Source organism: Elephas maximus, chromosome 3 (assembly GCF_024166365.1).
Source record: "Elephas maximus indicus isolate mEleMax1 chromosome 3, mEleMax1 primary haplotype, whole genome shotgun sequence".
In the NCBI taxonomy this organism is placed as follows: domain Eukaryota; kingdom Metazoa; phylum Chordata; class Mammalia; order Proboscidea; family Elephantidae; genus Elephas; species Elephas maximus.
In genome coordinates, this window is record NC_064821.1 from 160478360 (window position 1) to 160502283 (window position 23924).

The 23924-nt window shown below is 49.1% G+C and overlaps 1 protein-coding gene across 2 annotated transcripts in view; it reads left to right on the forward strand.

The window, feature by feature from the left end:
- Positions 1 to 6461: 6461 nt before the first annotated feature.
- Positions 6462 to 23924, forward strand: part of TBX15 (T-box transcription factor 15) — a 141801-nt gene continuing 124338 nt past the window's right edge. For both annotated transcript variants that reach the window (XM_049879963.1, XM_049879962.1), the window contains exon 1: positions 6462 to 6804. In XM_049879963.1, the coding sequence (XP_049735920.1) occupies positions 6600 to 6804 (205 nt within the window). In that variant the 5' untranslated portion in view covers positions 6462 to 6599. The remainder of the gene's footprint in view (positions 6805 to 23924) is intronic.

The window sequence follows — 23924 nt, forward strand, 5'->3', positions numbered from 1 at the left end:
CCCAGGACTGACCGTGCTTTGGCTCAGTTTTTAGCTGGAGCCAACCAGACTTCGGGGGGGCCTGGCGCTTTTCCCTCCTTTTCACCCCTGTAAGCTTTAGATAAGGAGCCCTGGTGGCGCAGTACTTAAAGTGCTGGTCTGCTAACCGAAAGGTGGGCGGTTCCAACCCCCCAGCTGCTGTCGTGGAGAAAGATGTGGCAGTCTGCTTCCGTAAATATTACAGCCTTGGGAACCCTGCGGGGCACTTCTACCCTGTACTATAGAGTCGCTATGAGCCGGAATCGACTAGACCGGCAGTGGGTTTGAAGCTTTAGAAAATTCTTCCTGGGGGAGGGGAGGGTAGAGGAACTCGGCCTCGCTTAGCCAAGCACCTGTAAGCCCCCAGGAAGGAGGGGATGGAGCCACAATTAGAGGGCAACCTGGAAAAGCTGGGGGTCCGGGGCCAATAAGAACTCGAAAAGAACGCTCCACCAAGGACATGTCTAGCCCTAGTGGTTTGACTTTCGGCTGCAGGTAGAGGGGGCTGGGTGCAGTTGAAAACAAAACAAAACTCTGCTGCTCCGGTCTGGCCCCACCACTTCTCACTGCCCCGGCCTGCCAGTCCTTGCTGGAGCTCCTAGAGACTTTGGGGAAAGCCCTAGTCTCGCCCCAGCACTGGGTGGCTCTCTTCAGGGCGAGGCCTCGCGGCCAGACACTCCTCACTTTTCCGTTTTAATTTTTATTTTTTGTCGCTGTGGAGACCATGAACATGCAGGTAGCTCCGTGCAGATATAGAGGACTGGGTCTCGGTCAGCCCCACGGGTTTAGCTTCAGGAGGCCAGGGAGAGCCTGAGGGAACCTGGACAGGGGCGAGAGATGCAGCGAGGAATTAATGTAGATTTCTGCAGACTCTGGGGACAGCTGAGTATGTGGTTAGAATTTTCTTCATATAGCTGTGTGTGACGCTGTGTACTCAACATGGGTTATGTCTACATGCATGTTTGATTCTAGAAAGGTACATGCCTGGGTACAGGCATGTAAGTGTACACAGTGTATATATATATGCCTTGTGCGCTAGCAGATACATATACATATGACTTTGCGTAGCCACGCTCGATACATACCTGCATAAACCTTTTACCTGCAGGCTTCCTGTACAAGCATATGGTAGTTGCTGGTGTACCCACATTTATTTCTAAGTGCACCCCTGTGGCCCTAAGGAGCTGCCTTTGGGTTGGAGCACCTGGGTTGCCAAGCAACCCTGAGCTCCGGAGAGTGCAGAATGCTACCTTTCCGCCCCGCTGAAGCCAGGTGAGGAAGCAAAAGGTGCTGGAGGGCCTCCCAGGAATCCCACACGCCTGGAGCCCCTGGCCCGAGATTCCGTAGCGCCTGGAAATCAGAAGGTAGGCTCCTCCCTCACGCTCCCGGCAGGCGCCTGAGTGGGCTCAGCGTAGGCTGGTTTTGCTTCCTGCGAAGGCTGGTGGGGCCGAAGCTGGCGCCCGGTGGGCGCAGACTGAAGGCGAAGGTCGGATTGCCGGGTTGCGCCATACGCCCGAGGGAAAGAGGAGCCGGGCCTGGGGGAACAGGATTTCCTCGCCCCTTGGGCGCGGCCGCCCTGGGCTTGGCTACACAAGGCCCCCTTTGTGGAAGAGCCCGGCTCCTGCGCAGACCTAGGCCAGCGAACAATAGCGCAATGTTGCCGCCCGCCGGGCCGGCTCTCCCGGGCACACCGTGGCGGCCGAAGGCGAGGAAACCGGGTGGCGCTTTTTTATAGTCACAAATATAAAATCGGGGCTTTCCCTCCTTTCTCTCGCCCCCTGCCCCAACGCCGATAGAAAGCAGATAAATTTATGAAGGGCGAGCTAAGAGAATAATTACAGGGTAAAGGCCGTTAAATTTTATTTCCAGTCCCAAAGGCAAAACCTGCCATTTTATTGCAAACATCTGGAAGGACCGAGAGGTGGGCACACTGCTGGTTTAAAATAAAAACAAAAGATTTTATTTCTCGAAAACAAAAAAACATCGTTAAAGACCCTTTTGCCCCCATGCACTTTCATTTGTAAAGCATGAAGGGGTGGTTGAATTGAATAGTCAACGACACGACGGTCTCACAGCTCCTGGGGACCCGAACGAACCGCGTTATCTCAAGCCGACAGGACTGGGCCCTCGCTGCCTCCAAGGAACTGGCAATTGGGCAAGGTTTCCAGAAATGGATTCCTTCCCACCCCCCACTACCCCTGCCCTCCACCCCCCCCCGCCCCTGCGTGAAGACTCCAAGACAGTTTTGCCTCCCCATTTCGTGGTCTTTTGTTGCTTTTGGGGCACCAATTTGGGAACAGAAGGAAAAAGGGGAAACGTCTGCCTCACATTCCTGGAAGATTGAATCACAACAATAATAAAACCTCTCTCCTGTCCAGTCTCAAACAGATTATCTTGCATGCGTTGCTTAGTTGTAGAGAATCCAGGATTCGTTCAGTCTGAAACAGGGAAACAGAGGCAAGGGGCTATTTTACTTGTCCAAGGTCAGTTTGGCCTCAGTGGGGCCTGGTCACCAGGCTTCACCTCTCCTTGGAGTTACTGGTGGTTACCCAAACCCAATAGTCTCCTCATAATGTTTTTTTTTTTTTTTTTACCCAGAAAAATGACCTGCCTAGACGGTGTGAAATCACTGCTATTCCCACCCACACAGGGTATCCTGCACATGTGTTTAGGGGCAGCCTAACCTGTTCCAATGGATAACCACTGTATTTTTAACATTGTTTTCAATTACCCACTCAAAACTCCAAAATCAAAGGCAGCTTTTATTTTTATCGTTATTTCAGCAATAATGGAGGTATTTAGGGTGGTATTGGGGATGAGGAAATAGGAGGGAAGGGCAGGTATGTGAAGTATGTGGGGCTCCATTTCTAGAAATGAGTGTTTGTGTTTATGACTCTTGTTCTACGATGCTCAGAGGCAGACTCTCTGTTGTTCCACTGAGAAATGAAAATACCTGGACTAGGATGGCACTGGGTTTAGGTCAGTTTCATGTGAGCAATCACTATGCTGCCAAGTCTAGGACTGACTGTCTTCTTGCCCCATATGTCCTAGAAGGTGATCAGTAAGGCTTCCTTGACACTCCCCCCTGCCCCCGCAACTTCCCAGTACCCCAACAGCCTTCTCTTGCTCTTTGGAGCCCTGCAAATAGGGTGGGGCATCTAGCCTGGTCCTTGTCAATCAACTTTAGACCCGAAATAGACCTGGAATAGACTGCCAGGCTATAGCCTCCAACCAAGTACAAGGCTAGAGTTTGTGGCTGGGAAACCAGGGAATTGCCTCAGGAATTAGCCTCATACATTGGGGACCCCACTCTTACTCCTAAAGGTTAAAGGAGAGGGAAACTGAGGAGGGGGCTGAGAGGAGACTTTGAAAGTTCTTTGATGCCATTAGTCAAAGGAAAATGAATACAACAATCCCAGCTTCTTACATTTAATCCCCCTAAATCCTCCCTTCTCCTCCCAACCACACACAGTTACACATCTAGGTCACACAAACAGTAAACCGTCCTGATTAATCTTTCTCCAGACTTCCTGCCCCATCAGTACAGAGTCACACACCAAGGCATGCATTCTTTGGGAAAAACTTAAATTGACAGATACAGAGTCACAAAAAGATTTTCCTGCCCCTCTCGGTTACCTAGGGTAAAAGAACCCTAATTTCATGACTTACATTTGGCTTCTCTGGGGTCAGATTGGTTTCAGTGACTTAACCCACAATTCCAGAATATGTGTGTATATGAGATGGGGTGGTGGAACCTATGTGTAAACTGAAGGAAGGGTGCAGGAACTCCAAGAGCTCACAGGTCTGGAGCGTTTGGGTGGGGTGTCCTTGAAGGCATTGCTCATGCCTCTGTGTGCGTCTGTGGGTCATGTTCATGGACACCTACATCGTGCACCCCTCTGGGCCTGCATTTAGGTGCGTGGGTAACCAAAAAGTCTTCTTTTTTAGTAACTTTCTTGGCCCCAGGGAGAGTGTGTGGCCTATAGTGTGTCCACTTCTCAAACCAAACCAGGCCTCTGGGAGAGTGTGAAGGCTAGACAGCCAGTGGGAGATATAGGCGATGGGGCAGAGGAAAGAGCCGGGGAAGGCTAGAAGCAGGCCTCTTCCCTACCCCACCGCGCCTGGTCCGGGACAGCTGTGCGGAAGAACGCCCGGCGACGCTAGAGTTGGGAGAGAGGTCTGAGGCGCCAGGGAAGGGAACTGCGCGCTCCGGCCCTGCCATGTCTCCAGCGTTTTTGCTGAACGTCTGTAGGGGTGAACGCAGTCACTTTCCGCAAGAATCCTACAAGCAATGCCGAGCGATGGCTGAAGTGAGAAACTATGCGCCTTGCCGCTCAGGCTCCCAGAGTTCGCCCGGCAGCGCGTGGGAGGCGCTGGGGGCCCAGTGCCCAGCTGTCAGCTCCCCAAGGTTCTTGGACGTGTTCCCCAGGGACCCTCAAGCCAGAGACACAGGCTCCAGGAAGACCCAGGAGGCCCAGGCCTGGCTCAATCCCATTCACCTTGTGGCTAGCTTCCTGTCGTCGGGGCTGGGGTCCAATTTGAGGGACCCCAAAATGGCCTTTCTGCCTTCCTCTCTTGGGCTGAAGAGGCTCCAGGAGCATTCACGACCCTTAGTCGTGGCCTTCAGCACCGGCGCGCTTCCAGCTACAGCAGGGGCTACATTTTTTTCGGGCCCCTAGGTGGTCAAGCCAAGAGCTCTGCGTTTCAGAGACCCGACGGGCCCGTCTCTCCTCGCCCCTGGGTAGGAGGACGGGTGGGCGCTCGTTCTTGGTGGCCTCTGGCTCGGCATGGGTGCCCTCTGTCCCTTATGGCTTCACAGCCTGTCAGCGTGACAAGTCTGCTCGGCCGCTGGGTCCCTCGCTCATCCCCCTCCCCTGCCCCCCGGGGTCCATTTCTTTCCAGCCTCTACAAAAGAGGATCGAAACGTCTAGATCAGGACCTTAGAACGGCAAGATCAGGCTGTGGTAGGTCGTGGTCGGCGAAATCCGTGACATTTTCCCAGCTTGGATGGGGGGGGGGTCTGAGCGTGCTCGAACCAAGGCTGCGCTCAGGGTCTCCTGCCGCCAGATTCGGAACCCGGGGAGAGGGTGTGGGAAATAAGAAGGTGTAGCAGTGTTGGATATTAAGTTCCTGATGAATACACTGTCCTGTAAAAAAAAAAAAATTAAGGAAGGGTGTCAGCAGGGCAGGGAGAGCCGAGGACTCCTGAGGTAAACGGGGTTGAAGGAAAGAAAAAGCGCCCTCTCCACTGTCAAGGCTGCCCGCCCAGGGCCGCTCCGCAACAAACGCCGGGAGAAGGCGAAGGGCGGCCCACAGCAGCGCGTCCGCGCCACAGGGAAGGCGAGTGTTTTCTGGGTGCCGGCCCATCCGGGACACGCCTGTGGAGCGCGCGGTAAGCCTGGCGCCGCCACCGCCGGCCTCTGGCTCGAGGGCGCCAGCGTCTCCTCCTCCATCAGGTAGCGCTGGAGGGAGGAAGCGATCTTTGGATTTTCGATTACAAGACCCTGGATAGTAACGGATTTTTGGGGGGTTGCTTCGTTTCGTTTTGCCTTAAGCACAGTTGTTTAGAAAACGCTCAACAGAAATGTAAGAGCCTGTGTGGTGGGGGAAACTGGGGCGAAACCAGCAGATCTAAAAACACTGGGGGGTAGGCAAGATTATAAAGGTCGTTTTCTGACATTTTTGGACAGGTTAACATAGTCAGAGCCCAAAACCTTCAGATCTGCCTAAAAATGACTGGACTTGCAGAGTCTCTAAGATCCAGCAGATTTAGGAGGAAGAGGTAAGGATTTAGGATTTGCAGAAGTTTGTAACAGCGCAGATCCGACGTTGGCTTTCATTCTCCCTCCCTGGCCCCCTCCCCCGCCCCCAGGAGTCCATCAGGGACCGGGAAGCCAGGGGTTAAGGTCGGCCCAGGAGCGTCGCTGGGACGCTGGAGCGCAGAGCCTTGGCCGGAGCCTCAGTCTCTCCCCTCCTCTCATTGGCCTGCGCTCTCAGGGTTTCTCTTGTTCCCTCCTCGCCATTGGTCAGGGCTGGGTTTTTTTCCCCTCGGTCTTTCTCTTCCACCCCCCTCCCTCTCCCTTGCCCCTCGGACTGGAGCTCACTGACTGCCCCCAGCTCCTCGGGAAGGGAGGAATTTAGGGGGGAAAAAAAAAAAAGTTTCCCAGAAGTTTGGATCCAAGGGGACGGAAAGACCGAGAGAGGAAGAGGGAGAGGGAGGAGAGAAAAAGAGAGGGAGGAGAGAGAGAATAAAAAAAAAGATGAAGTTCAGTCGGCACAGCCTGTGAGCGCCTGCCCGGGTGGGTGGGAAGCGGGACTCCAGCGCTCATGCGGCGCGCGGGCGGCGCTCCCGGCGCTTGTTCCTAGCGGCAGGGGCAGCTGGGGGCGCCTGTCCGAGCCGGCGGCGGAGGGCGGGGGAGGGCACAGGAGGAGGGTGCAGAGGACCTGCGGCGCTGACGCCTCGGCCTCGGCCGCCGCGCCGCCGCCTTTCCGGGGCTCAGCCCGGCAGGCGCTCGGAGCGTGAGGGCGCAGGCTGCTGAGGAGTAGCGGAGCGAGCGGGGGCCGGGGTGCGGGCGGCTAAAATGAGTGAAAGGAGAAGATCTGCAGTCGCCCTGAGCTCGCGAGCACATGCCTTCTCAGTTGAAGCCTTGATCGGCTCGAATAAAAAGCGGAAACTGCGAGACTGGGAGGAGAAGGGGCTGGACCTGTCCATGGAGGCGCTGAGCCCCGCGGGCCCTCTCGGAGACACCGAGGACGCGGCCGCGCACTGCCTGGAGCCCCACCCGGGTGAGTGCGTCGGGCTGGACCGCCGGAGGCGGGCGGACTGGGGACTAGGGGCGGCCAGCCAGCTGCCAGCCGGCGGGCGGAGTGGCGAGGAGGGAGGCCCTGAGTGCTCAAGCCCTGCACTGCTCCAGCGCGGGTTCCCTTTTCTTCTTGCAAATACCTTGAATCTCCCTGAATTCGCCGGAACCAATTTAGGGGACAGGTCTGAGCCTTGCATTTTCGTCGCCAACGTCAAGCGTGGAGGCCTGTTGGTACCCGCAGCTAAAAAGCAGCTAGGCCCCTGGGGGTTAGGAGGGGCGTGGGTCGAAGGCAAAGGCGGGGAACGAGGGGAGCCGAGACTTACTTCCTCGAGTTCCTGCCTGACTGGCGCGGTTTTCCGGCCCGACACCTCTGTCTCAAGAAATGCCCACTTTGTGCCATTTAGCTTCGAGCCTGGGTCCTTGCCCTTCCCCCACCAACTTTTTTCTGGGATTCAAGTTGTTGTGTTTCCCCTGTTCCCGGAGACAGGGAGCATAATTGTATTTCTAGTCTGTTGGGGTTTGTGGAAACAAGAATGGATGTTAGACTCTCATTCCGTGCCTTGAGTCATTCTTCAGGACCCACATCGCTGTGTGTATTTGGGGAGCCGAACATGCGATTAATTTTTGTCTCCGATCTCTGCGCGTTCTGTGCATATTATGTACACACAACACATAAAACATAGGGCAGATATAGATGTCTGTATTTTAATAGGACCTTGGGAGGGGGCAATTTAACGTTGGTATTAAGTGCCAAGATTTCAACTGTGCAAAACAGCCTGAGGAAGCAGCTGTTGTTGGAAGAATCTTGCGCGCGCACACACACAACGCTTGCGGCTTGCTTTGGCGGCTTCAGAAACGTTCCAGCTCGGGCTTCTAAAACTACACTGGAGGTGCTCCTGCCCACCAGCCAGGGCTGGGGAGTAGACTACGATCCTGGCGCGGACAAGCCCGGGGAGTGGGTAGCGTCCTGCATAGTGGCGGAGCGGCCGCAGGCCCGAGAGCTTCTGGACAACTCGGGATCCCGGCCGGAAAGCCGGCCGGCCCGAGGAGGGACAGCTGTCGCTTACATTTTCTCTTTAGGCAGTGACAGTTCAATTTCCATGCTCCTGAGGCTAATAATAACGCGATTAGCGGGTGACCTGCAGAGACAGGGTTTTATGAATTCTCCGTGTTCTTGTGGCCCGTTACGGTGTTTGGGTTTAGTGTTGGGGAATTATTTTTATTAGTCGATGAAAAGAAAATTAAAAGGAGATTTATTTCGTCAGCTCAAGTCTTCCCCTGTATTTGGATGCGAGTGCCTGACCACGCAGAACTCTGCGTGGGCAATCCAGAAAGAAACGCGTGGCGAATGTGTATTTCCCTTCTTTCACCAGACCCCATTTCCTCACCGCATTTATCTGTTGTCAAAACCTCACTAGGTTTTACACACTCAGTGGACATTCCTTCAGGCCTTAGGACAAATCACGATTTAGGAGGGTCGTTTATTTTCTCGACGGTAGAAACGGTAGAAGTTATTTAGCTTCGCGTGGCAGTCGTTCTGTCCGCGAGAACGTTTCTCTTGGGAGGCCCTAGGTCGCCCAGAGCCCCTCTGGGGTCTCATGTTCAAAAGAGCCAACAGCGGGGTCATAATCAGGGACTCAGCAAAAAGTTTTCTCTCTGTTGTTCTTGGAAGAAGTTAAGTGAAGGGGCTCAGGGCAAGGAGAGACCAGTCCAGGGGTATAAACGCGGATTCTAATCTCCGGAATCCTCTTCACACGCTCCCACTGGGTGATAGGGTGGAGGACCTGACATAGAAGAACCTTACGTAACAGAGAGTTCTGTTCCCATTACCAATTAAAAACAGAACAAAACAGACCCGTCGCTGTCGAGTCCATTCCGACCCATAGCGACCCCATGACTTAAAAAAAAAAAAAAATTTTTTCTTTTAAGGCAAAGTTGGGCTTTTGGATTAGAGAGAAAACGAAATATTTTGTGGCGCAAGGGCCCGGGAGCAGGGAGAAGCCTAAAGCCGAGAGCATTCGTGGGCCTTTTGCGGAGCCCGGCTATGGTCCAGGCCTGGAGGAGCCATGGGCCGAGGAGGATCCCCAAGTTGGTGCCCCACAGTGGCCGAAGCTTTCTTACGAGCCTGGACGCAGATCGAGAAAAGATCTTTAAGGGAAAGGGTGCAGTAGCGTAGAGAGTTGCCTGTCTCAGGAGCAGAGGAGGCGGAGCTGCTGGATCCTTCCCTGACAGCGCGTTGCACCCGGGCTTGGGGGTCCCCTTTAGGCCTTTTTTCCTTTTCTCCTCTAATGCAGCACCCTAACAAACACAAGGCCCCATTTAAAGGTGTGTATATGGGGGAGGGGGGCCGCAGGCGACCCCATCGAGGCTGCGTCTCAGCCCGGTTGGGCCTCGAGATTTTGTTTAAACTGGCTTCTCTCCGTTAGGGCTGCTATGGGATTGGAGTCGCCGCGTGCCTCTCTTGCCCTAGGCCGATAACCAGACAGGAACAGGAGAAATACAACAAAAACAAAACTGCCACGGGACTGGGGAGGGATTAAGCACAAACGGGCACATATACACAGGACACACACTTAGAGCAACTGTATTTAGCATTCTCATCAGCTCTCTGACTCGTACCCCCAGTTTTCAGCCCGCACTGACTGCCAGAGCCACAAACTCCAGAGATCCTCAGACACCTCAAGGGTTAGATTTTACTAATGTTTTGCTTTTATTCGAAGACGCTCGGTTTTGTTTTTCACAGGCGGTTTTTCTTTCCGCGTCAGGACCGGGCTGGCTTTAGTAGGCTCCCGGGCTCCCGCAGCCTGGGGCGCCAATCTGCAGCAGCGGGGGACCAGCCTGGCCAGCGCAGTGCAGGCATTCATACGTCAGAGGGCACATAGAATGTATGTATTTCGAAAATTTCCACCGAGTCCAGTAGCCCGGAAAACCCCTGAGGCCCTCCCGGTTTTGGAGAGGGGCCTTTGTAGCTTCCTCACTGTCACGCCCGCGCGTACACTCGAGATCTTCTGGAGGAACCGCCAGGCCTCAGTCACTGCGGGCTGGGGAGGGTTTCAGCACTCATCTCCGAGGAGCCTGGCTCTCCAGCCTGCTCCCCCCCCGCCTCCCTCCAAGCAGCAACAGAAGAAAACTTTCGACTTGCATCGCCCAGAACAGCTGCTCTAGCTTCGGCCTTGAAGTATATTTCAGGCACGCGGCGGCGCCATCTGCGCTCAGACCCCAGTCCCTGCTCCACCCGGGTTCCCCAGCTCTGGGTTGGAACTTTCCCGCCCAAATCCCCAGACGTGAGCGGCCGAGGCCGGGTCTCCCGCGGCGCGAAATAATTCAAACCTTCTGTGGAAGGATTTCCCTCTCCAGAGCTAGCAGCCTTGAGTCCTGCAGCCTAGGCGCCCCGAAGGCCTGGAGAGGTGGCGGCACACGCGGGTGGGCACACTCAGGCAGGCAGAGCCAAGAACACACGGGCAGATCCTCTTTCCGCTCTCACGTACACACGCGTCCAGCGCTCGCACCCTCGTGTACACCCACCCGCGCAATGCCTAGTGAAACTAGGAAGAAAAGCCCGCGCAGAAACCTCGGATTACGCCAGGCCACTTCTTTCCTTCTTTTTTCCGAGTTATGGAGATCAATTTGTTTCTCGAATTCATCTGCCAGTTTATGGTTCATTTGCTCAGAGTAAAACACTGAGCTTTTAATCCCAACATCACCCCTCCACCCGCCCCCAGCCCCCAGTAAAAGAACACAGGGCGAAAACGGAAAAAGTAACTCTTAACTGGTATTTATGTAACGGAATAAGGATGAGCTTGAAGGCAATAGGGAGAGTCTGCTTGTACCGGGCAGGCACCAGCCAGGGTTCAGATGGCAGTGTCAGGGTGTGCGGCGCGCAGGACCGAGACGCCCAAAGGTCTGCCTAGGGTAGGGTCCTGTATGAGGAACCCTGGTCCCAATGTGGCACCGGTCGGTGTGTGCACCCTTGCACCAGTGTGGACCTCGAGAGTGGCAAGCCAGGTGTGAGGGGCCTGTTGGACATGCTCAAGACTCTTGCCTGTCAGGTCAAAACGGACTTTCTCGGAGATGGCTCCCTGGTAAGTGACCTTGTGTGAAGGGGCAGGAGGGTGAAGGGGAGGTTAGGTCTGGATTTATCATTGGCGGGTGAGGATGGTTCTTTCCTCGGGGATGATTGCCAGGCGCCTTTTTCGCGCTGTGGTCGGACGACGACGAGATCAGACACCCTCTGACTGCACGGAACTGGGAGTGCGCACAGCAGGGGCTCCTGAGCTGTAGGGAGGGGTTATGGAGACGTCCTGTGTAAAACTCCGGCCCTTGGAGCGATGGCACAATAGAACTCTCTTCATCTCATAGAAATGACAACAGCAAAATCCTTGAGGGAAGTGGGAGGACAGGTGATTGGAGTGGGGGGGAGGTTCCTGCTGCTCAGAGTGTGGGCTATGGTTTGCACCTCTGTAGGCCCCCCCCCCCGCCCCGTGCTACAGAAACCCTTGCAATGTGCGTGGAAGGCACGGGGTAACAGGAGGACCAACGGACGGGGAACGGCCTCTCCTTTTGCTGGGGCTGGCGGCGACCTCCGCCGCCCGCCTCTGCACCTCGGAGAACCTCCCGACGCATGCAGGCCTAGCGCGCCACGAAGGAAGAGCCGCGCTGCCTGGGATAGACCAGTGCGCAGAGCTCAGGCTCAGGGATTCTGAATTCCGATCTTCCACGCCCCACTCAGCGCTGTTTTCTTATTGAACACTATATTTGGGCTCAGAGCTAGCTACTTTAGGTTTTCTGATTTTATAATTCCGAGAAAGAACAGTTTATGGGCCGACCCTCATGCAGGGACGAAGGGGGAATTAAATTCCAGTGGACTTTAACTCCACTTCCGGTGGAGTGCGGCTTGAAATTATACGGAAACAGACCGCTGCCGTTTTCCTGATACTTAATCCTCCTTTTTTTTATACCAAATACCTCAGATGGTATTATAAAAATATTATTAAAAATTAGTTTAAATTTTCTTTAATTAATACAGATGGCATTAGAACTAGTGAAGGATGGCGTGGAATGCCTAACTTGGGGGCCCAAACTAAAAATATTGGCAGGGGTGGTTTGTGTCCCCCTTTTTATCTGTATAACTTCCTTTCCATGTGTGGACATGAATTTAATGGAAACAAACCCCTCATCATTAACCCTCCACATTGGGCCACAAGGAGAGAGGGACAAATGCTTTTCGACTCAGAAGACTGAAACACTGTGTTCCTCTATGCCTCTCAAAGGGCATTGCTAGTATCACAACTGTTTTGTCTATTGCCAACAAAAAATATCAATGATAGGAGGCCTTTTTGAGGCCCTGATTATGGACGCTGGTAGAACTTTATTTCTCACACCTGGGAGGAAAACGATTACTTCTTAAATCTGTGAGTTCCTTCTCTGCGTGGCTGTAGATAAAAGATAGCAAGGCTGGACTGTGCAAATTGCATAGGGATAAAGACCATGGTATGTCACTTTCCTTTTTGGAAATGTGGAAACCCATCAGATGCTTATTCCGGGGTGTAGCTCATTATTACTCTCTAACTCCCAAGAGACCCAAAGCAGTTCAGCAGGAGAGAATATTTAAGCGGTTTTCTTCATCTGAGGTTTATGTTTTGACCTTTTGGGATATTTTTCCACAAAAGGGAAAAGTAGGGAATTGGTGGAATGTGGAATCTTTTTCCCTTCTCACTCTCTCTCATCCCTGTGGTTTATTTTTGCTTTGCTTTTTCTGGTTTCTAGTGAGCCTGGGATTTTATATGTGCGTGACTGAGATACTTGGGGGTCTGCACTGGGAACAGCAATTAGCAAATTTATAAATCAGGGTCTATTTACACTTCTTTGGGGAAGGATAATTATTAGTTAATTTAAGTGAGGCCCTGGTTCTAAGTGTCAGGGGTGGAAAATGAGACTTGGAAGGGAGGAACCGCTGTGAAATGGAAAGAGGTGGGGGAATTCAAGCAACTGGTGACGACCAATCAACATTTATTCAGCACCATTAATGGCTTCACTCTGAGGCAGAACATTTTGCTGCGTACAAACTGGTTGATAAGCCTTTGATACCAGAAGTGAAAAGAGGCCTTGCAATCACTACTTTTTATTCTGTACTTTAAAAATCAGCCAGCATCTAGCTTTGCCATATATATATATAATACATATGTAAGATATAAAGGTAGTAACCTACACAGGTGTATGTGTTTATGTATAAGTTTTGAGTGTGAACAACAGAACGGAATATAGATAATATTCCAGAGAAAAGAAATAGCCTTTGTGGGTATGTGTAGCCAGTTTATCAAATTGGGAACACCTAAAATTTGAGAGTTCAGAAATTTTGCCACCTCTGGGTATCATTCACCACTTCTAGAGGTTCCCAGATTTACAACTTCTAGGCATTTTCATTTAACTCTCAAATTAGACTTTGACCAGAGTCTAAAAGAAAACAGAAAATGGGAGTGTACAGATAAGATGTAAAAGAACAAGGAGAGTGGAAATATTTCAAATTAAATTTGGCATTTAATTTTATGAATGATGTCATCTTCATTTTGGATGGGCACAACACTGCTTTTTTATTCTTAAGAGTAATTTCGCGCTCTTCCATGAAGTAAAGGGAGTTAACTATGAGAAATTTGGATAATAATAATGGCTATAGAAATAATGAGAGAAACGTTGTGGTTTTGGGAATTTTACTGGATACCTAAAAAATACAGTACATGTAAAACTCTTCTCCTTATTTGTTCTCTTATATTTTCTACAATACAGTCGCTGAGGCTCAAATGACCTATTTCCCAAATACTGTCGCAAACCTTAGAAGATTAAAAAGAAAAGAAAAACCCAAACCCTAATTCTTAATTATACGAGTAATATCCTAATACAGCTGTCTTTTAAAAACCGAAATACTACCAATAACTGTAGAGTTCCCTTTCAAAGGGATCTTTAGAGGTTATTTTTATATACCTAGCCCGGAGCCTGGGAGTTTTAGCGCCTCGTTCTCAGCTGGGTGAACCGCTATTCTTACTCCCACCACCCTCTGCCGCCTCTTTATTGCCTCACCGCCCGGAATGTATTTTTAAAGCCCCAGACCGGGGCTCGGGAAAACAGTCCCACCCCGTACTTTCCCCTTCCCCCCACTCACTTCCCCTCACCGCGCCATCCTGTTCTCCCCCAACCTCCTACACACAAGTTGAAAACGTCCATTTTTTTCCCCTCTCAAAAAATTTGCAGATGACGTTTCGCCCCGGCAGGAACTGCGATTGCATCTCTTTCCGCGGGCCCATCCCTGGGAAAACAGGCCAACTTCGGTGACCATCGCAAACTAGCGTGTTGGGCCTTGGCGGCGGCCGCCCGCCGCAGGCCCCTAGCCCCGGCCTCGGCCGCGCCGCGGGCGGGACAGGCGCGGCCCGGGGAAGTCACCGGCCCCGGTGCGTGCAGCTCCGCGCTCCTCCTCTAGCTCCCGGGGCTCTATAAAGCGCGTGCGCTTGCGCTGGCCGTGGGGGCCTTTGAAACGAGGGAGTCTGGCAACTCAAGGGTTAGTGGGTTCCCTTTTCAGCTCTGATTACATCCCGGATAATGTGGGAGCTCTGGGCTAACCGGGATGACCTTGGTAGAAGAGCCCCCCCCCCAAAAAAAAATCAGCAACAAAACAAACAAAAAACCCAACCCAAAGATCTTACACCTCGCTCCCTGAGGGGACTTTGAGCTTTTGCTTTCATCAGGCTGAACAAATTTCCGAGGAATCAAACTGACTTCAAACATTAGCAATTAGAAACCAAGAATCCTTCGGTTTGAAGAACTTTTAATCCCTAACCATTTCCAAATGGGTAATTCTAGGGTCAGTGAATATTGTAGGCAGTTTGTTAAAAAGACGAGTCATCCGGTCGGTGGGTGTGAGATGCAAAGGATCCCAGGGTGCCTGAGAGGGTCAGTAACTGCAGCGTTGCCCATGCCCGGAATCCGGGCGTCCTTCACCAAGACGAAGGGACAGCAAGCGATTACCCTTCACGTAGTTCTTGGAGGTTAAAAACAAAGAGGTAATTTTCTTCTTCAAAATAAGTGATAAAAAGAAACCATCCAACTTTACAAAGTAGATTAAAAAATGACAACTAGTTTTGTGGTCACGTTCTGTCAGAAGCAGGCTAGGGCTCACTCAGCCTTAGTGAGCTGAGAGGCAGGTTCTGCTCCGGAGATACCCTCGCTCCAGAAAGCCAATCACACACAGGCCTCAGGGCACAGAGTTGTAAACCTAGGGTTTAGGTGACTTTGGATAGTTCAGGACTTGGGAAAGTAATTGATTTTTCACAATGAGGTAGGACGACCAATTGTGTCAATGATTGTGAACACAGCGATGTTTTCCTGGGTTTGAGAAAGCTTCCTCATTTCAGAAACTGAATAATTTGAATTTTTTGGCAGGAAGGCCTGGGAAGGGTTGGGGTCTACCTATGCAATATTTAGAAACAGTTTAATTAGGGAATTAGTGGTATAAACAAGCTTGAATAGAAATTTTGTTGTGTGCGGTGGAGCCGATTCCGACTCAGAGCAATCATATAGGACAGAGTAGAGCTGCCCCATAGGGTTTCCTAGGCTGTAACCTTAATCAGAGCAAATTGCCAGGTCTTTTCTCCTGTGGAGCTCTGGTGGGTTCAGTCGATGACCTTTCTGTCAGCAGCCGAGCAGTTAACCATTGTGCCACCTGGGAAGTACTAACTTGTAAAACATTTTCAGAAACCGTAATTGCTTGTGTGGATATTCTATAAGTTTTCACTATACTACAAAGCTCTCATCACAGGCCCTCCTAACTCTATATGATACCCGTGTATTAGGAGACCTAGATTCTAATTCTGGTTTTGCCATTAATGTTGGCACCAGGAATATTTGTTTTCAAAGCAGACATGTTAATGCTGGAAAGAAAAAAAAAGTTTTAAAGTTGTTTCATAGCCACGAATGAGGCCTCAGTTCCTGGTCTGTGAAATGAGGGAGACAGGCTCAAATGACACCTGAGGTCCCTGAAGCTTTATAATTCTGTGATCCTGTTAACTTTTTTTGTTGTTGAAATATTAACATTTTCTCCTAACGCACCTTGCCTGTCACTTGACCCACGCTTTGTTTTGTTGGAATAAGGGAAATTTTAGTGCAGTTGTAGAGAGTAGCAGTAATAGAAAGAAACACTGGCAAAAAAAAAAAAAAAAGAGGCATGATTTCAGAGCTAGAATTAAGGTCTTTCATAAAGCTCTTGAAAAAGTTTTAAAATTAACATCACATGTTGGGAAGTCTTGGGTCAGTGATTTCCAGTGCTTTGTGTTTGCTGTAGCCTATTGTTAACTTGTGTGAAAGTGCAGAACCTTCCTGCCGAAAGGGATCTATGGCATTTGCAAATTTAAAGGACATGTAATTTATTTTTGCTTTGAACATTTTCGTGTCCTTCCCAGAAACAACTGTAAAAACTCTGTGGATTTGAAAAATGAGGCTTGAGAATAAAAAGCAACTTCATCACTGATGAATTGAATTGGTGGGACCAAAAAAAAAAAAAAAGTATATATATCACTTGTCCCCCATTACTACTTGAACCTGACAGAAAGCACTAGTAACTATTTTCCATGTCTAGTCTGTTAAGCCGAGATCTTGATCTGGCAGAGATGTGAGAATGCTAAAAGGATGACTTAGTAACAGGCAAAACGCTTGTCAACAAGATAGATCAGAAGACAGCGTAGCATTCAAGACCTCTATTCATAGCTGCTGAACTTGAGGGAAGGGTCAGATGCAAAACTGGGCCCAGCATACACCTAGGAGGGTTTCTCATATTTCTGTCTTGTGAGACTTTATTTCCTTACTGACTTCTGCAACTGGGCTTCAATCCCCAGCGGTGGCTTCCCACTCTTACTTGATGCTTCCAGCCCCAGTGCAGACGTTTGCGGGTTTACAGGTCTTCATCTCTCACTCTTGTCCTATAAGCTGCTGTAGGGCAAGGATCTTGTCTTCTTTGCTTCTGTATCTCCAGTGCTTAGCACAAGTGACTGGCACATAGCAAGTACTTAGTAAATATAATAATATGATGATAATGATAACAAAGTAAGAACAATGATAATAGCAACCCTTATTGAACACTGCCAGGCCCTGTGCTAAGTGATATATATATATACACACACACACACATATGTGCGGGTGTGTGTGTGTGTATATATATATTTTAAAACGCTCCTATAAGATAGTTGCTATTACTGTTCATTTTGGTGCAATGAATGGATAAATTATATGGTATAGTGGTTAAAAGCTCAGGTCCTTGGGGTCAGACAGTTGTGTCTGAGCCTTGGTTCCAACATTTGCTAGTTGTGTGACCTTGAGCAAGTTACTTAAACTTCTCTTAACCCCAGTTCCTGCATCTGTGAAATTGGAATAATAAAAATATTCCTCAAAAGTTTGCTGTAGTGAGGATTAAATGATATAATGTGCACAAAAGAACAAAGGATTTAGCACAGTGCCTATTATTACTCTCAGTTGGATTGTAATTCAATTCAACTATCAGTTGAATCAGTTGAGTAGCTAGTAATCACTCGCTTCAGTGACCTGCTTGGATCAAGAGTTGCCTCTAGTTGTAATCTGTAGCAGCCACCCCCCTCTCCCCTAACATTTTGCTTTAAAGGGACTATTTGGGATTTAATTTGGGATTCTCTCTCTCTCTCTTTTTTTTTTATGGCCTATGGTTATTGTTTGTGGCTAATAAAGTCCAATAGAACTTTGAGGGCTGTTGATACTCAGGGTTCCATGAAGCAAAATGTCAGTACCTAAGTGAGCATCTGAGGGAGGAACAGGTGGAGGGAGGACATCTAAGGGTGGGGATCCGTGAGCTGACATGTGGTAGGAAAGTGGGGTTGGCAGAGGATGGGGCCGAGAGCCGCAGCTTTACCAACTCCCCAGGAACTCGGCCCAGGCGGAGGACAGAGGCACCTTTCTGGATTCAGGGAAGTAGAGTAGTAAAAGCATGATTCTGTTTGATTTGTCTTCTGATATTCCTACCTGGAGCTCCAGCCAAAAAAACCCATTGCTGTCAAGTCCGGGCTCATCGGGACCCTATAGGACAGAGTAGAACTACCCCATAGGGTTTCTAAGGAGCGGCTGGTAGGTTGCAACAGCTAACCTTTTGGTTAGCAGCTGAGCTCTTGACCATTATGCTACCAGGGCTCCCCCTGGAGCTCAGGAATCCCCAAAAGTTCAGGCTTTATCTCATAGGAGATAAGGAAGATTCATTTTCACAAGGCCTTTGTAAAGCCTGTCTCCTGGTGGATCCCCAGGATTCTGGGCAAAATGAGCCAGTTACACCAATCAGTTGAGGCTGCAGTAAAAAATTGGTAGGTGTTGCTTGGTTGAGTTAAAAGAGCAAAGAGAATCCTGTAAATAAGCTGAATACCTGGGAAGAAAAGACTGGGAAGTCTTTTTTTTTTTTAAAGGAAAAGCAAAAGCTCGAGACATTGTATTGGAACCCACATCTGGCTGCCCCAGTTTGCACAGTTTTCTTCCTTCTAGAAAACAAGCCTGGATTTGATCATTTACTTTTTTTTCTAAGTTCTTACACCCAGTCTCTGTTTATATTGTTTCCTGGCAGCAGAGGGAGACAGTGGCTTCCCAGGGGAAGAAAAATGGAGAAGGGGTCTCTCCTACTGCTTCTTTCAGGTAGAGCCCAGGGCCCTTTGTCAAAAGCATTTAGGCCCCTCCCATCCAGAGGAAGAGGGAGTCTGTCTGCCCTGACTGGAATTCAACTCTCAGTCTTCAAAACAGACTCCTTGCCCCACATTTTATCGCCTAGATGGGTATTTCTATACTTTCTCCAATCTTATTAGCACTATCTTATCTCAAAATGTCCACATACACACACACAAAAACCAAAAACACAGTTGCAATTAAGTCGATACCGACTCGTAGTGACCCCATGTGTGTCAGAACAGAACTGTGCTCTGTTGGGTTTTCAATAGCTGGTTTTTTGGAAGTAGATTGCCTGGTCTTTCTTCCCAAGTACCCTCTGGATGACTTTTGGTTAGCAGCCGAGCCCTTTAACAGTTTGCGTCACCCAGGACTGATGAATTGAGGGCACACCCTGTGCCAAGGCACTATGCTGATAGTTTAATTCACATTCTTTTATTGTACCCACCCAGTAATCCTCAGAGGGAGGTAATCGTTTCCCATTTTACAGACAAGGAAACTGAGGCCCAAACAGATTAAATAACTTGTCCATGTTCACGAGGCTTCAATCCATTTTAAGCAACCCAGTCAGAATTTAAACCCAGCCTGCCCCTTCTGGTACCAGAGTCAATGTCCTTAACCGCTAGGCTATATTGCTCCTCCTGTGCGCCGCCCCCCCCCCCGCCGCCAGGCACTTGTAGATGACTCATAAGTGCTTTAGGGAGAAATTTGAACTGCCCTTCAAACAGAAATTGTTAAATCATAAATGAAAGAGAGAGCTTGTTTACTCTTTCTTGGTATCTGCCCTTTGCTCTTGTCATTAAAAATAAAACCAAAAGCAAAACAAACAAAAAAACCAAACCCGTTGCCATCAAGTCCATTCCAACTCAGTTGACCCTATAGGACAGAGTAGAACTGCCACATACGGTTTCCAAGGCTGTAAATGTTTTACTGAAGCAGGCTTTCACATCTTTCTCCCAGAGTGGCTGGGGCGTTTGAACCACCAACCTTTCGGTTAGCAGCGGAGTAGCCATTGTGCCACCAGGGCTTCTTGCCTTTGTTATTACCCAACCAAAAAAACCCAGTGCCGTGGAGTCGATTTTTTGCAGAGACTAATAACAAAGGACTATGAGTCGAGTCCTTTGTTATTAGTCTCTGCAAAAGGAGCATCAGACTGGTTTCCCAGGCTGCCTTCTCCATACCTGTTAGTAGAGGCCTCAGGGTGGTAGCGACATAGGGTTGAGTTCTAAGCCATGGTCTTCAGAAAGGGGCACGTGCAGGCTTCCCCGCTCGACCTATTTTTCTTTGCCTTGGTGCACAGAAATCTGTCTGAAATGAGGTGGCTACGTATAGAATTTGATCTAAAACCTTCCCATCCCTTTCATGCAGTGAAATTCAGGGGAAACTTTAATGGCTCTGTTTTACCCATCCCTCCTCCATTCACAACGGGATGGATGGAATCTTATTGGTAATTGATTCAAAATGGAACAGCTTAGAAACATATCAGTTGCAGTGACGGGCAATTCGTGCATTTCTAAGTACTGTTGCTTTTTTTTTTCTTTTTCAAATTCAGCAATCACAGCTGAAATCCCTTTGCCATGGGTTGAATTTACAAAGGAAGAGATTCTGATTTCCACAGTGGCTTCTTTTTAATGCCCGAGGATTAGGAAACCGCCTTGAGGACTGGCGGCAAGTACACCAGCACTCAGAGTGCTGGCCTTAACTTTAACCTCTGAGTGACTGCTCCAATTCATTTATTCTGTAACAGCTCTATTTAGAGCAGCCTTGTTTGATAGAGGATCAATTAGTTTCAGAAATCTTTCATCCCAAGGAACGGTTACACCTTGTGCTTCTTCACTGTCCATGCTGTACGTGGATGTGATCCCAACAGTGAGTTTCAGTGGGTCTCAGGGTTTTCTGTGAAAGTCCACCTGTTCACTGTCTTTCCATCACTTTTCCTCCCACTCCAAGGATCCTTCCTTTCTTAGGACATCTGATGTCTCCAGTGGGAATTTGGAGAAAACTATACCCCCTGGTTTCAACATGTGAACTTTAGCATTAATGTGCAGTAAGCCTGGGAAAGCTGGAACCTGTGTAAGGCGGAAACTGGTCAGAGAAGGAAAACAAATATTTTCCACTAAAACGAGCTGTAGAAAAGTGGTAAGGCTGCATCCTGTCAAAGGTGGAAAACTCGTGAGGCCCGGACAAACAAGCCAGTCCCATCACGTTCTGGTTCTCACAGGGTTTCACTGTATTTCTGGGCTGTTTAATTGTATGATCTGTCATATTCTTGAGGGTTCTGCTCAGTGATAGAAATGTGGCTTTTAGAAGCTAAAAAGAGAGAGACGTAAAGCCCATCTCTGTTTTAAAGCTTTGGTTTCTCCTATTGCCAACCTCACTCCGTGCAGGCAACTGATTGATGGGATTTGATACGCTTTTGCAGCAACAGAAGCATATGAATCTCCAGACCCATTTTTTTCCCCCAAGGAACCCATGTGGGGCCAAGTTCTTGAAATATAGAGTGTGGCAGAGGATGAGATGAATGCTGCAGTCCTAGGTGACTTGCTGGATCTTATCGATGTGATCTGTCCAATTAGAAATGTAGATTCAACAAGCTATGGAACCAGCCCGGCCTTGGCCGTTTCGTTTTTCCTTCAGCATTCAGAGCACTAGTTGCGTGACCAGTATTCATCCTGGGAACGTTAGATCCCATCTGGTGCAACTGTGCATTACCCAGATTAGACTGTGACATCACAAAGATTTAAGGCATCCCTGTGATATTCTGACTGGGTGGTACTGCGGGAGGCGCTTCCTACAGACACAGACCAATTTGACTGCTGTATGGGTGAGCAAATGATAAACCAAGCCCCTGGCAAGGGTGTGCATGTGTGTGTTTGTGTGTGTCTAGGGGAGGGGTGAGGGGTGGGGGCCGAGGGGTGTTATGGAGAGGAGCTGGGTGTAACGGTTCCTTAGCTTGTGTGGGTGAATTGGTTCCGGATGTTAACATTTTTTCCTAGGGGCTTGACTACATTCTTCTTTTTCTTTGCCTGTCTGTTTTCCTGCCCAAATTGTTAGGCCTCCACAGCTGTGTAGTTCATTGTTGGTGAGTGTTGAGAATGACAGATCCGGCCTTATTGCAAGGACGATTTTTAGGCATGTATATAGATACAGACTTTTGAGGGGTTTTCACCCATCACTTTTCTGATTCTTGAGGGGTTTTCATCCATCATCTTGTCAACTTGGTGCCAATCCTGTATTCCATTGATGGCTTCTCTTGGTACATGAGTATGACATGTTATAGAAAGCAGACGGTCCTTCGTACCCTAGAAGCAGAAAATGTCGCCTGGTGTGGGAGACTGACACAGTAGATGGAAGCCGAAGCACTGCACAGTGGATAAGAGCATGGGCTTTGGGCTCAGGGAGACTGGACTCAAGCATCTAGTTCTGGCTGTGTTTTCTTTTGGGCAAGTGACTTAGCCGCTTTACAGTTGCTTATAGGGTTGCTATGAGTCGGAATCGACTCGACGGCACTGGGTTTTTGCACTGGGATGTGTAAAATGAGGGTAATAACCTCATCCTCCATGTCATTGCTTATGCTCTTTCCTTCTCCTCCCCTAACATTCCTTATGAAGAAAGTTTATCCTACCTTCAAGACCTGTCTTCAGCACCCAATATGGCAGGATTGTTTCTAAGATGGAGAAGGGTTATTTGATATAAACGTCAGTTGACATGATGGACACATTCAAACAAGGGATGACTTGAGAAAGCTATGTATAGTTTTTTACACAGTTGCAGGTATTGCCATAATGGAAGCAAGTTCTTGCACGCCACCAACTTTATCTTCACTTGGAGTCTGCTGTAGCGATCTCCTCTTTAGGAGCCCCTCTATGGTTTCCTCTCAAAATAGTGCTAGTGTGCTTCTGTAACTTTATAGTCACCAGGGAGTCCAAGCTAGATTATTTGCTGCTCTCCAGGATCTTAAAAATTGAGGGGGCCTCCTGTTGGCCACTGTCGTAGGAAGCTTCCCTTGAAATAACCTGACTCGACTACAAGGTTCTTGCCCTGCCTTTGGCTTCATAGAATACCTGCTGGCTTCATGCTACTAATAGGCCAGGAATTCGGCTTTAGTCCTTTCTTTCCTTGGCAGGATGTGCACCTGCTATCTTCTTTTTGCCCTAGTAGGTTAATATTTACCTTTAGACTCTTGAGTGATTTATGCCTGTACCCCAGAAGACATTGGTTTTGGCCATCACTCTTTGTTCTGTGGCCATCTTTGTTTGTGTGCATGTACGTATACGTACATACTTACACTTCTATACACAGTGCTTTTGATTGATCTTTTCTACATTTTAGGATTGGTCATAGGAAGAAGGGGTAAAGTAGAAGCCTGTAAAAATTAATACTTTGCACCTTTCTTATGATACTTAACACATTTTGCCTTGAAGTATAACTTTTTGGAAGGCGTATTTATTTTATAAGCCCTGCCTAGACTGTAAAACCCAGGAGAGTACTGTGTCTTACTCATCTTTGAATTCCCGTTAACGCTCAGTGAACATTTGTTAAACTGAGTTGGTAGTTGTCAGATGTTAGTGATGTGTTCTATAACCACTACCGTCATTTTACAGATGATTTGGCTTTCAGATGGTCCTGGAGGCCCAGTGTGAGGTGGGTCAGGGTCCTGTCAGCCCCCTCTAGGTGTGACCTTGGACATGTCGGTTGATCTCTCTATACTCTTTGAGTCTCTATTTGTAATGGGGATAAGACCACAGAATTTTAATAAGAAGAAAATGATAGCAAATTCTGCTATTAAGGTGTTTCGGTGGATAGAAATTGCTGAATGCTATCTGCATGGAGTCTGTCACAGGAGCTCTCTCCTGAGGAGGCCTTGGCATTTAGAAGTGTGATTAGTTTGTGGGAGTAACTCTGTTCCATCTTTCCCTATTTGTTTCCGGCCTTACGTCCAGCAGCCTCTGTTTCCTGCCCAGCAAGGGAGAAAAAGAAATTGAATAAAAGGCAATCTGAAAATCCCCAGTGTTAAACAGAAGTGCAAAAAATATCTCTAAATGAAAGACAGATTGCATGTGTTTGCCTGAGAAGAGCAGAGTTGGGTTAAGTTGAAGCAGAACAGGAGAAATTCTTCTGACTTCCCCATCCCATGAGCAGGGGGGAATATGTGAGTGAGCTGACAGGAGGGCCCAGCTCAGGGCTCAGCCCTGTGATTGGGGAGAAGGCAGGTTGTCAGGAGAGGAGAAGAGGGGAAACCCTCTGAAGCACAAGGTAATTTCTGAGCAGGATGGAGGGCTGAGGAGTGTGAGGCAGCTCTGTGAGAATGCAGTTCAGAAATAGCACAGGGGTAAAGAAGAGTCTGAGACAGATACATACAGTGCCAGGTACTTTTTCGTACCTGCCAAA